The 13,290-nt window shown below is 44.5% G+C and overlaps 1 protein-coding gene across 1 annotated transcript in view; it reads right to left on the reverse strand.

The window, feature by feature from the left end:
• trappc1 (trafficking protein particle complex 1) overlaps positions 1-4,308 on the reverse strand; it is a 4,806-nt gene extending 498 nt beyond the window's left edge. The window contains exons 1-4 of the mRNA XM_036591191.1: positions 4,242-4,308; positions 3,003-3,101; positions 2,107-2,177; positions 195-333 (exon numbers count right to left, since the gene is read on the reverse strand). Of these exons, the coding sequence (XP_036447084.1) occupies positions 195-333; positions 2,107-2,177; positions 3,003-3,101 (309 nt within the window). The 5' untranslated portion in view covers positions 4,242-4,308. The remainder of the gene's footprint in view (positions 1-194; positions 334-2,106; positions 2,178-3,002; positions 3,102-4,241) is intronic.
• Between the last annotated feature and the right edge of the window lie 8,982 nt (positions 4,309-13,290).

Consider the following 13,290-nt stretch of genomic DNA (forward strand, 5'->3'; position numbering starts at 1 on the left):
AGACACAGACACAGACATTAACACACACACACACACATACATTAACAAACACACACATACACACACACACACACACACAGACACAGACATTAACACACACACACACACACACACACACACACATTAACACACACAGACACAGACATTAACACACACACACACACACTCACACACACTCACACAGACAGACTGACCGTGCTGTAGAGCTGGTGTAGGATGTCCCTGCAGTTCGGGACCCCCAGGTCCGTGTTCATCACCAGCTTAATGCCTGTGGGGGTCTCATAGTAGTGAAGTTTGTACCGACTCGTCTGGAAGGAGATAAACCCGTCCTTCCTGAAACAGCGAGTCAAGGAAACGAACAGAAACACACGGCCAACAGCGTTCGTACGAACCTGCAGCTCGGAATACGTCCGGTCACCAACAACACAGGCTGCAGTGCAGTCAGGCGGGGAGACACGGCATCAAGGAGTGAGGGTCTCAGAATCAAAGTTCTGGGGGTCCCTGATAATAAACTCATTATGACGTTACGCTGAAAAACAGACTCAGATCCAGACTCAGTGAAGCTCATTGTTTATCTGCTTCCCCCACAATCAGCTTCTGTCTCTGGTGTTCTTAACTAACTAGAGCTGCAGCTCTGCTCTGCCTCAGGGTGGCGCTGTAGCAGACTGGTTCACCCAGTTGGTCCTTCATAGCCTAGAAACTGTAACTCTGCCCGGATTCCTCTGAAACACTTTACAATGAGCTGCAGCAGATCTGTAAATCTGAAAACTCGCCCAGTTTCCCAAGAGTTTGGAGTGAAGAGTGACTGTTCCTCATTTCTCACACTGAAGACAGAAGAGGAGACGAGGAAGATCTCAGTTACTGTGAGGAAGAGCGCAGAACCGCACTAGAACAGAGACTCTACAGAAGAGGAGACGAGGAAGATCTCAGTTACTGTGAGGAAGAGCGCAGAACCGCACTAGAACAGAGACTCTACAGAAGAGGAGACGAGGAAGATCTCAGTTACTGTGAGGAAGAGCGCAGAACCGCACTAGAACAGAGACTCTACAGAAGAGGAGACGAGGAAGATCTCAGTTACTGTGAGGAAGAGCGCAGAACCGCACTAGAACAGAGACTCTACAGAAGAGGAGCCGAGGAAGATCTCAGTTACTGTGAGGAAGAGCGCAGAACCGCACTAGAACAGAGACTCTACAGAAGAGGAGACGAGGAAGATCTCAGTTACTGTGAGGAAGAGCGCAGAACCGCACTAGAACAGAGACTCTACAGAAGAACAGCTGATAAAACAGACATTTACTGACACTGAATCATCAGCGCCGCTATGGAGAGAGAGTCAGCAGACAGACACGAGACCCCCGAATACCAGGGGGTTTCACACACTGCCGTGATGGGATGAGGTAGTTATAATCTTCTGAATCGTTTTCTTCAAATCATGACTTATCTGCCTTGTGATTTTTTCTTGAGATCACAACTTATTTTTTTCGTGATCTCAAGATAATAGAAGCTGCATACTTGACAATCTTGAAATCACAAGATAATTAAGCTGTGATCTCAGGATAACAGTTCAGAGAGCCGTATCTACCCCATGGCCTCTCCTGACGTCCGTCATCTTCTGAGTTTATACAATAAACACAAACTTAGACCAGAAACAGAAACCCAGCGTACAGTGACTTTATAACCTGCACAGGAAGAAGAAGCTGATTGGACGGCAGCTTGTTATGACATCATCATCTTTGATCACTCATTTTAAACCAGAGCTTTGATTTAAACTCTTTTCCTTCTTAGAAAGTTCAATTTTGCATAATTACATCCCAGACAGTGATTAACGGAGCTCTGATCGCCGACGGGCTTCAAACCCCAGAAGAACACGAAACGTATCGAGCATCACGAACCGTCTGATCAGCCCACGCTCGAGTAAAGCCCCCCCACCACGCTCGAGTAAAGCCCCCACCATGCTCGAGTAAGCCCCCCCACCACGCTCGAGTAAAGCCCCCACCATGCTCGAGTAAAGCCCCCCCACCACGCTCGAGTAAAGCCCCCACCATGCTCGAGTAAAGCCCCCCACCACGCTCGAGTAAAGCCCCCCACAGGCACAGCGCTGGAGGATACATGTCGAGTGGAGACATCTTGCTGACGAAGGAGCGGATGGAGAACAGCATCCCGTACATCAGCTTAAACTCCTGGACAAACACAGAACAGCAGCCGTTACTCCAACATCCAATCTGGATATGTATATATATATATGTATATCCAAGATAGATATATATCCAATCTAGAACCACATATGAAAGTTTTTGTTTTGGTCCAGATGTTAATTCAGACGTCCTTCACCAACAGTTTGCTGCTTATGTGTTAATGGTAATTAATCTGGATCTGGTTCAGTGTGAACACAAGCTGGAGTCTAAATCACAGTCAGACTGACTCGACCTGGGAAATTACCAGCACTGAGAACTCAATAATAATCATAATGATACCAATAATAATAATCATAATGATACCAATAATAATAATGATAAAGTTTATCTATGTAGCACCTTTTACATATTAATATGCAGCTCAAAGTGCTTTACAAGGAGGAAGGCAAGTAAACACCACCATATAAGAGGGATCAGAAAACTGTGTGGAGAATAAAATGTCATAACATTTCTAAAATAATAAATACATAATGGTTTAAACAGCACAAATAAGTGATTATAAAAGATAAAATCGTAAAGGAATGGAAAAAACAAGGACTTCAAACTCAAAAATCTCAAATATAATAAAACAATCATCGAGTTAAATAATCAATTACAGGCCTGTTTCCCCTACAGAGGAGGTAAAGGTGGAAAAACTGAATCTGGATTCTGATTCAGGTGAGACGACCAGGTGTGAACGGGGTCTGATTCTCATTACAGACCAATAAACGGACGGGAAAGCCAGTTTAATCCAGAGCTCAGCTCACTCAGGCTGGGCCTGGTGGGTGTGGAGTGCGCTGGTTCTCTTTGTTCTGTGTGGCTGGTTCTCACCTCCTCTTTGGAGATCCCTGCCTGCTTCTTACGGTTCCACTCGCTGTAGTGCAGGCAGGTTCCGTTACGGTCGAAGATGTACAGGTTATGGACGGTCATCTGCAAGACGGACCGGACATCAGAGACAAACACGAACACTTTATTCTTATTACCAGAGCTCCTACTGTATCAGAGTGGAGTGAGTGAGCTCCTACTGTATCAGAGTGGAGTGAGTGGAGTGAGTGAGCTCCTACTGTATCAGAGTGGAGTGAGTGGAGTGAGTGAGCTCCTACTGTATCAGAGTGGAGTGAGTGGAGTGAGTGAGCTCCTACTGTATCTGAGTGGAGTGAGTGGAGTGAGTGAGCTCCTACTGTATCAGAGTGGAGTGAGTGGAGTGAGTGGAGTGAGCTCCTACTGTATCAGAGTGGAGTGAGTGGAGTGAGCTCCTACTGTATCTGAGTGGAGTGAGTGAGCTCCTACTGTATCAGAGTGGAGTGAGTGGAGTGAGTGAGCTCCTACTGTATCAGAGTGGAGTGAGTGGAGTGAGCTCCTACTGTATCTGAGAGGAGTGAGTGGAGTGAGTGAGCTCCTACTGTATCAGAGCGGAGTGAGTGGAGTGAGTGGAGTGAGCTCCTACTGTATCAGAGCGGAGTGAGTGGAGTGAGTGAGCTCCTACTGTATCAGAGTGGAGTGAGTGGAGTGAGTGAGCTCCTACTGTATCAGAGTGGAGTGAGTGAGCTCCTACTGTATCAGAGCGGAGTGAGTGGAGTGAGTGAGCTCCTACTGTATCAGAGTGGAGTGAGTGGAGTGAGTGTTTCTCCCAAAACAGATTACAATTCTCCGGTCCACCTTAAATGGTACAACAGTTACTGCTGTGACTGCGGCACCATTTAAGGTGGACCGGGGAATTCGAAACAGGAGCCAACTTCGTTCTTTTCCCAGCAGTAACTGTGGTTCTGTTCTCCACCATTTGAGGCGGTTCGCTTCTGTAGATCCGCCTCGGTTTCGCTTCGGAAATGATTTGATGAGACGATTAAACCGCTTTATTTCATTTTACACCGGCAGATCAATAAACCGCTCCGGGGCACAAACAGCAGCGGACAAGCGGCTCTCTAACCGTTTAAAGGCGCTCTTAGAGAGAAACCACTGATTTATTTATAAAGTGTGAGTTTATTGTATTTATAAAGTGTGAGTTTATGAATCTCCGAGGGAGAAAAAAGAGAGATAATCGGGTATTTTGGTATTTTGTGAGTTATTTACCTTCCGTCTTCACTCAGCGGCGGCCGACAGAGCAGACAGCACCGTGTTCCAATAAGCGCACTAGTGCACTCGCTGAATCTCCCGATGTGGCGAATGTTCCCAGACCGCCCTCTGCTCACTCGCTAGGCGCCCTAGCTAGGGGACTAGCGCGCTTATTGGAACCGTGGACTCTATGGTCGCCGTTGCCTGTAAATAATGCTCTATTTTACAGTAGAAAACGATAAATATTCAAATATATCAACTCCGTTCATTTAAATCGTCGTGACTTTGATATCCGTACATGTTACCCATGTTTCAGTGTTTATTTCTTTTTTATTCACATTACGGATTCTTTTCAAACAGGCATGTGTGAGGGCAGCGTCCTCGCTCAGGGCTCCGAAGGAGCAGCAGGTAGATTTTTAGAAATTTGAGAGATTGTGGTGATTTTTGCTAATTTAACTATTTCACTGGTTTTAGTTTTACACTTTGAGGTTGTGAAGCTGCAGTGAATGCAAAAATGAAGCTTTGTGAGGCTTTTTATCGTTTTTATTGTCATTTTATTTTTTTTTGTGGTGTTACAAATCTGGCAGCGCAAAGAAGAGAGAGAGTAAACAACACAGATGAAGGAGTAAAGGAATAAAGATGATTTCAGAAAAACTGAAGATGGTTAAGAAAGATTTCTGGATTAAACTGGAACAGATCTGCTTTGAGGGTTCTTTAACTGTGGATGCCCATCAGGGACACCTGGTGGACAGAAGGAGGAACAGCAGCTATAGGTGTACTGTGTACCTCTTAGAATAAAAGGTCCAAATTCGTTCCTCCGAGTTATTTACTGTTTATTAAACAGCAAAGATAAATAACATTAATCACACTGTGGGCGTTCCCTGTTAAAAAAGGCAATCAAAACCATTAGGACTGAGATGTGTTTGCTTTCTAATGGGGATTGGCCTAATGGTTACCATTTGAGTCCCTGTAGGACACCTTTAGATCCCATCAGGAAACCATCAGACGCATCTGGAATCAGAACACCTGTTAGTCCTTTAGAGTCCGTTATACTGTGATATCAACCCATCAGGAAAACACAGAACACCATTACTGGCTATTAGACACCATCAGGAACCAGCAGAACCTTTTAATCATTTATAGGATTTTTTCAGCAGGATAAAAACACAATAAACAAAAAATAGATCACCTTCAAGGTTATTTTGAGAACAGTTTAGAGCTGGTGTTTACAGTGATAGCGCACACCTCTACATGCTGTTTACTATTTAGTGTGAGGTTTTGTTATGTGTGTGTGTGTATATATATATATATATATATATATATATATATATATATATATATATATATACACACATATATATACACATATATACATATCGCTGCTGTCGGAACAAAACTCATATCTCCATTTTTGTTGTTTTTCAGTTTTTGACATAATTTGAAAATACCTGTTGGCTTTAAAATTGTGTGTAAATTTCATGATGAATGGACCAAAAGAAACGGCCCACAATTACTTAGAAAGACGTCTGGTTCCATTGACTTACATTAAAAGTAAAGTAGGTTTTTTCCTTCTCCTGTAAAGTTATACCTTTGGAGATACGAGTTTTCTTCTGACAGCAGCGATACATATATATATATATATATATATATATATATATATATATATATATATATATACACATATATATACACACACACCTATATATATATATGTGTATATATATATATATATGCTGCTCTGGATCATTTCCTGAATTCTGGTATCAGTCATGAGCCACAAATACCCCCCAGAGCCAGAGCAGCTCTCAGGGCTGGAGCAGGAAACAGATGCTGTACTGTTCTGCACAGATACTTCACTGAGTACTGACAGTCAAATACAGTATGAGAGCGCCACGCTGGAGGAACCAGCTCTGAGAACCTTTACAGAACCTGACACAGAGGCTAAAACACTCCTCCAAAAAAACTACACAAGCAACAGAGAGAAAGATCCCCGCCCACCCAGACACGCCTCTGCCTGTGGGTTTAATTACACTGTTATTAGCTGATCTATATAACCTGATATAGGAAAATCATCTTATTTACAGCAGCCAATAAGCTGCTTCTGCACTCACTCACTAACAATGATGTAGCCCTGCCCCTTTAGGTAAAACCCACCTCCCTCCCACAGATGTAGCCCCACCCCTTCAAATGTAGTTCTGCCTCCATCAAGTATAGTACCTCCTCTTTTTAGTAAAAACCCCATCTGCCTTCCACATATGAAGCCCCACCCCTTCAGCTGTAACCCGCCTCCCTTAGATATAGCCCCACCCCTTCATGTTTTGCCCCACCTCTTTCAGATGTAGCCCAACTTTCCTTATTGTGTAGCCCACCTCCCCCCGATGTACACCCTTCTCCATCCGCTGTAGCCCCGCCACCCTCAGATGTGTTGGTTTGCGACCCTGCCACAGGTGTGGGCGGGGTGAAGGAAGCCCCACCCTCTATCTTTCTAATCAGAGACCCCCAGCTCCCCTCCTTCATCTGTCCTCCTCCCCCCATCTCCCACTCTCCTACCAACCACTCCAGCCCTCCTCCCATGTCCTCCACACCGCCATTCTCCTCCCTCAGGATCAGGCTGTACCGCGTCTTCCTCCTCTCAGTCGTCCTTCTCTCCGGCATCCCCCAGCTCTCCTCCACCTCCTTCCATCCCTCTATCTCTTCCTCTCGGCTTATCTCCCTGTACAGGGTCTTCCTGAACATCTCCTTCCTGTCTGTCGCTTCTCTCCCTCCTTCTTTCTCCCTCCGCATCGTCACCTCCATCCTTTCCTCCTCTGCTGCTGGCACCAGTTCTATTCTAGTCGCGGTATCTCCTCTATCCTCGTCCCTCGCTCCCTCTCTCCTTCCGTCCTCCCCTACCTCCTCGTCTCCTTTCTCGATGAACAGAACTGAGCGGAACACGGCCTGGCTCTCTATCGGTATCTTCTCTGGAGCTAAGAACTTCACCGTCTCGCTCCCCAGCTCCCCTCCTCCCACTCTGTCCAGAGTGTTTCGGAAGGTCAGCAGGGTCACTCCTCCGCCCTGCTTGCGAAGTTTCCTCTGGATTGGCCGGTACAGGGTGAGGTAGGTGATGAGGATCCAGAGGAAGAGCATGCAGGAGCAGAGCGCTGAGAGAATGCAAAGCGGCAAAAAGCCAGCAAACAGCCACCAGCACCATGGCACCATGCAGCCGGACACTGATCTGGATTCACCTGAGGCATGGTCGAAGGGAATCAAGGTTTCTAGACCAGGAACGGAGGTAGGGGGTGCTCTAGAGGTCCTCGGGTGGCCGGTAGAGGATGTGGATTGGGGTTCAGGTGTAGCAGGCTCTGGAGATGTCCAGGGCAATGGGACCAATGAGGTTCCTGGATCAAGAGTGGAAGTAGGAAGTGCGGTAGAATTCTTCTCATGGCTTGTAGAGGCTGTGGAATAGAGTTCAATTCTCTTGGTGATGTTGAATGCCCTGGATTCTGAGATCCATTCGGACCAGACTTCAGTCCAAAAATGCTGGACAGTCCAGAATTCAAATCTGGTCCAGATGCTAGACATGGTGGAGGCTGGCAGAGAGTGGCTACTTGCAGGTGTACTGCTTGTTGAGGCTGTTTGTGGGGTTGAAAGGGTACTCGTTGTGGTAGCTGGCTCATTGATCTTGGAGCTCATTGTTGGGGTAACCGTGGGTGACTGTGTTGTGATGCCTGGCTTAGTGGTTGTTGGGATCATTTTTGAGGTTGTGGGTTCAGGTGCTGTTGTTGGTTGACTGAATGTAGAGGTTATTTCATGGGACTGCACTGGAGGCATCGGTACGTTTGCACTGCAGTATTGATCTTCCTCCAGGTCCACGATGACCATCCCTTTCATGAATAGTGGCTCAAAACACACCACACTCTCTGGGTCATTCTCAACGCTGGCTTTCAGGTCCATGGTGTGATTGGTGTGTTTATACACATTGTGACCCTGATCCTCTAGGTATTTCTGCAGGTAGCCCACCTGGCAACTGCAAAGCCAGCGGTTCTTGGACAGGAAGACATAAGGCAGCTCAGGCTTGGAGGAGAAGAACTCATCAGGCAAGTGTTGGACACGGTTATCTTCTAGGTCAAAGGTCTTGAGGCTGGTGGAGGTGACAGACTCCAGCAGGCGATGGGGCAGTGCGGGTAGCTGGTTCCCAAAGAGGTCAATGACCTCTAAGAGTGGAAGGTCACCGAAGGTGGCATCATGAAGGGTGCGGAGGGCGTTTCTGTCCAGATACACCTCCATCAGCGCAGGAGCAAAGCGGAACACCCGGCCACCCAAACCTTCCAGCTTGTTATTGGACAACCGCAGCACACTGAGCTTCTCCAGCACTGGACCTGAGAGAGACCAGCCAGGGGGTTCAGTCACAATCAGGAATTTACAAAGACATTAGGCTGAATGAATAACTGACTCTAATTGTGATATAAACTGAGTCTGTTCTACAGTTTCTCATTAGGCTGAATGAATAACCGACTCTAAATGTAGGTATTGTGATATAAACCGAGTCTGTTCTACAGTTTCTCATTAGGCTGAATGAATAACCGACTCTAAATGTAGATATTGTGATATAAACTGAGTCTGTTCTACAGTTTCTCATTAGGCTGAATGAATAACCGACTCTAAATGTAGGTATTGTGATATAAACTCAGTCTGGTCTACAGTTTCTCATTAGGCTGAATGAATAACTGACTCTAAATGTAGGTATTGTGATATAAACTGAGTCTGTTCTACAGTTTCTCATTAGGCTGAATGAATAACTGACTCTAAATGAATAGAGTCAGCCAGTTTGCACTAAAGTCCCTGTAGTTACTGAATAATAAGCCCCAGTATGTAATAAGCCTGGGCTTTAAGGGGTTGAAGCTCCGCCCCCCAGTCTCACCTGACGGGTCGATGACCCTGATGTGGTTCTGGCTCAGGTCCAGCTCGTGAAGCTGTGCGTAGGCGCTGTAGGCGGCCCAGGACAGCGAGGTGAACTCATTTTGGGAAAGAACCAACACCTCCGTCCCCACGTCGATCCCAGCAGGCACTGCGGTCAGACTCTGATTAACGCAGCTGACCCGCGGCCTGTGGTCAGTGTTCCTGTCACTACGGCAACCGCTGGACGTCACCGCCAGGAACGGAGGAACCAGGAGGAAGAGGCCGAGGAAGAGGAGCATTCTGACCACAACAGATCAGGAACGTTAGAGTCTGACATTCAGACTGAGACGCGTCAGTTATGATGTTATTACAGTCATTTCATTTCATTTCTGCTTCTCATTTTCATACGTGTTGATTTTTTGTAAGTATTTCTGTAAAAGCCTCTCTGAGGTGCTCAGGTCTCAGGACACCTTCAGCTTTATTATCTAGTGCCTTTATTTCTGTGTTTGTGTGAAGAACCACTGTGTATGAAAGACACTGTACAAATAAAAGCCTTATTACAATAATCGATCATAATAAAGCTGTTATAACAGATTACTGTGACGTATTTGGCTCATTTTCCTTTTACCAAATTAAAAGTCACACTTTCCCTGATAGTAAGAGGACAGTGGGCCACTGCCGGCCCACTGATGGCAGAGCTGGTGGTCCCCTGGTGTTTTGCTCAGCGTTTTCCGGATGGCCCACCGGCGGTTCAGCAGAGTGATAGACAAAACTGATCATCACTCATTTTCCCTCACAGTCCAGTTTACTGGCTTTCCTTCCTCCTTTCTTTAGTTTTACTTTATACATTAGTTTAGTAAATAGTTAGTTTACTAGTTAGTTAATCCGGCTCAGCATCAGCAACAACACTTCACTGCTGTCGGAACCAAATCTCATCATTTTTGTTGTTTTTCAGTTTTTTGACGTAATCTGAAAACGCCTGTTCTTCTTGACACTGTGTGTAAATTTCATGATGAATGGACCAAAAGAAATGACCCAGAATGACTTGGAAAAGATTCTGGTTCCACTGACTTACATTAAAAGTACAGTATGTTTTTTTCTTCTCCTGTAAAGTTTCCGTTTTTGAGATACAGGTTTTGTTTCGACAGCAGCGACTTATATAAAATCATTTCATTTCAGGCCTAGTCGTTATTTTTTCTTCTCTCAGTTGTTTGTAATATTTGTCTCAGTTTATTTTCTACAATAAAGTCTCTCTGCGTTTAAAATCTGTTTGGGAAGATTAAATTAGAGCTTGTTTGCAGGACAGTAATCTGGGTGGTCCGAAGGTGGACCAGCAGTGGCAAACAGTCAGTGGGGGGCCGGGGTTTAGGGTTGGGGATAGGGGTGGGGTTAGGATTTGGGGTTTAGGGTTGGGGATAGGGATGGGGTTAGGGTTTGGGGTTTAGGGTTAGGGGGGTTGGGTTAGGGGTTTAGGGTTAGGGTTAGGGGTTTAGGGTTAGGGGGGTTGGGTTAGGGGTTTAGGGTTAGGGTTAGGGGTTTAGGATTAGGGGGGTTAGGGTTAGGGGTTTAGGGTTAGGGTTAGGGGGTTAGGGGTTTAGGGTTAGGGGGTTAGGGTTAGGGGTTTAGGGTTAGGGTTAGGGGTTTAGGGTTAGGGGGGTTGGGTTAGGGGTTTAGGGTTAGGGGGGTTAGGGTTAGGGGTTTAGGGTTAGGGTTAGGGGTTTAGGGTTAGGGGTAGGGGTTTAGGGTTAGGGGTAGGGGTTTAGGGTTAGGGGGGTTGGGTTAGGGGTTTAGGGTTAGGGGTAGGGGTTTAGGGTTAGGGGGGTTAGGGTTAGGGGTTTAGGGTTAGGGGTAGGGGTTTAGGGTTAGGGGTTTAGGGTTAGGGTTAGGGGTTTAGGGTTAGGGGGGTTGGGTTAGGGGTTTAGGGTTAGGGTTAGGGGTTTAGGGTTGGGGGGGTTGGGTTAGGTTTAGGGTTAAGTTACTAGAATTACCAAATAAAAGACTGGGATGTTTACAAAGGCAGACGTCCAGAATGCTGGGGATTGTTTGTACTGTAAGGTGTTTACAGTCTACATTTCAGTACTAAACATTTCACCTGGTTACATTCACATGTTCAGTATATCTATAAACCGTATTTCTGAATTCAGAACAGCTGAACTGGTGAAATTTGACATTTCATGATGCACAGAGTCAAACTAATTCATTTACATCTTGGGCAAAATATGTTCCAGAAAAACAGCTTCATTTATTAAACAAAGAGGTTTTTAAACAATAAAACTTAATATATTTTCACTAATATAATTAATATACTTTCATTCAACTTATTCCATATTCACCTCACCTCAATACTGCATAAAACTGAATTTAGTTATTATTATTATTATTATTATTATTAAAGAGTTCAGGATGTTCAGACTCACGTTTCTCTGCTGAAGGTTCTCCTGCTGAGCTGCTCTGGAGCTTCTGTTTCTGTTTCTCCACCACAGCTTTAAACAGCCTCCACAGCCCTTTATCACCAAACAGCACGTTTCCTGCACAGATCCTCCTCCTCCTCCTCCTCCTCCAGCAGCAGCTCGCCTACTGTCTGTACTACTGTCTCTATTACTGCTTAATTACTCACTGTATTACTGATTAATTACTCTCTGTATTACTGCTTAATTACTCTGTGTATTACTGATTAATTACTCTCTGTACTACTGTTTCATCACTGACTGTATTACTGTTTAATTATACTCTGTATTACTGTTTAATTACTCTGTATTTCTGATTAATTATAAACTCTTCTACTGTTTACAGTATATTACTGTTTAATTATACTCTGTATTACTGATTAATTACACACACATATAAAATTATTAACATTATTTCTAATAACCTTTAGATGTTTTTCCAAAAGTTATTACTGAAAGTTACTGTAAAAATTATGTTAATTATTGTTTGAATGAGCATCATTTAGTTCAACTGTTACCAAAAAACGCCCAGGTGTGCGTCACCTAACTAGGGTCTATAGGTTTAATAATCCAATATTATTTAGAACATTGATAACTGGTTATGCAATTTCAAATGTGTCAACTCAAAGAGGAACTCTACCAAATTTCAAAATTCTCCATAATTAAACGATTAAGATGTAATCAGAGAGGTTCAGTGTAGTTCAGAGCGGTTCAGAGCGGTTCAGAGCGGTTTGGTGTGAAACGCTCTGTTCTAGATAAACTTACCGAGTCAGAACTGTTCACAGTGGTGGTGATAGGAACCAGACGTCCACCTCTAAAAGCTCCCTCACAGAAAGTTCCTACATGAAATGGTTATGAATTCACTGCCTGATGACTGAGACACTGTTTTATGATAGTTTAGAGAACTTAAACTCCATTCATGGTGGAGGGATACATGCAGGGCGCTGTGAGGCAAAATAGTCCCCAAAGAAAACTTATTATTTCAGATTTTCCACTATTTTCATCATCAACATTCCATATAAACTCAGAAGACTCGTGTAGGTTCACTGGTGGTTCTGGATAGTAAATAAAATGTCTATATTTGTGTTGTAGTCATGGCGACCCCTGGTTCCTATCACCACCACTGTAAAGACATCTGAACCATTTCACACCAAACCACTCTGAATCTCTCTGAATCTCTCTGATTACACTTCTCACACTGAGTTATGATATAAAGGTGAAAGATCGTTCACTCTTTCTGTATTTCACTCTTTCACACACAAAGACAGCAGCGGTTTGCTTTTTATCCTTTTTACTGTTTTTCATCACTCCACTCTCAGATTACACACACACACACTCAGAGTCCTCACAGAGCCAGAAAAACAAACTACAGGATCAAAAACAACAGGAAGAACAGAGTTCAGATCCACAGAGAACCTCACTCTTTATAGATCACCCCCCCCGAACACAGCACAGCCCCTTATATATCACAGATCAAATCACACTCTGTATACAGCTCACTATATAGATCACATCCCAGTACTCACAGCGCCCCCAGTGGACGACGTACAGAACTGCTGTACTTAAGTAAACAGAAACACTTTTGGTAAAACGGCACTTTCAGTCTCTTTACAGAAGCACCTGCTGTTAAATGGTGTTTCAGTATCAGCAGTGAAAACTACAGTAAAAGTTATAAAACGTTTAATGAAAACTTCTTAAACTTCAGTTTAAATCATCCGATTAATGTAACACGTTAACGATCT

Source organism: Colossoma macropomum, unplaced genomic scaffold (assembly GCF_904425465.1).
Source record: "Colossoma macropomum unplaced genomic scaffold, Colossoma_macropomum, whole genome shotgun sequence".
In the NCBI taxonomy this organism is placed as follows: Eukaryota; Metazoa; Chordata; class Actinopteri; order Characiformes; family Serrasalmidae; genus Colossoma; species Colossoma macropomum.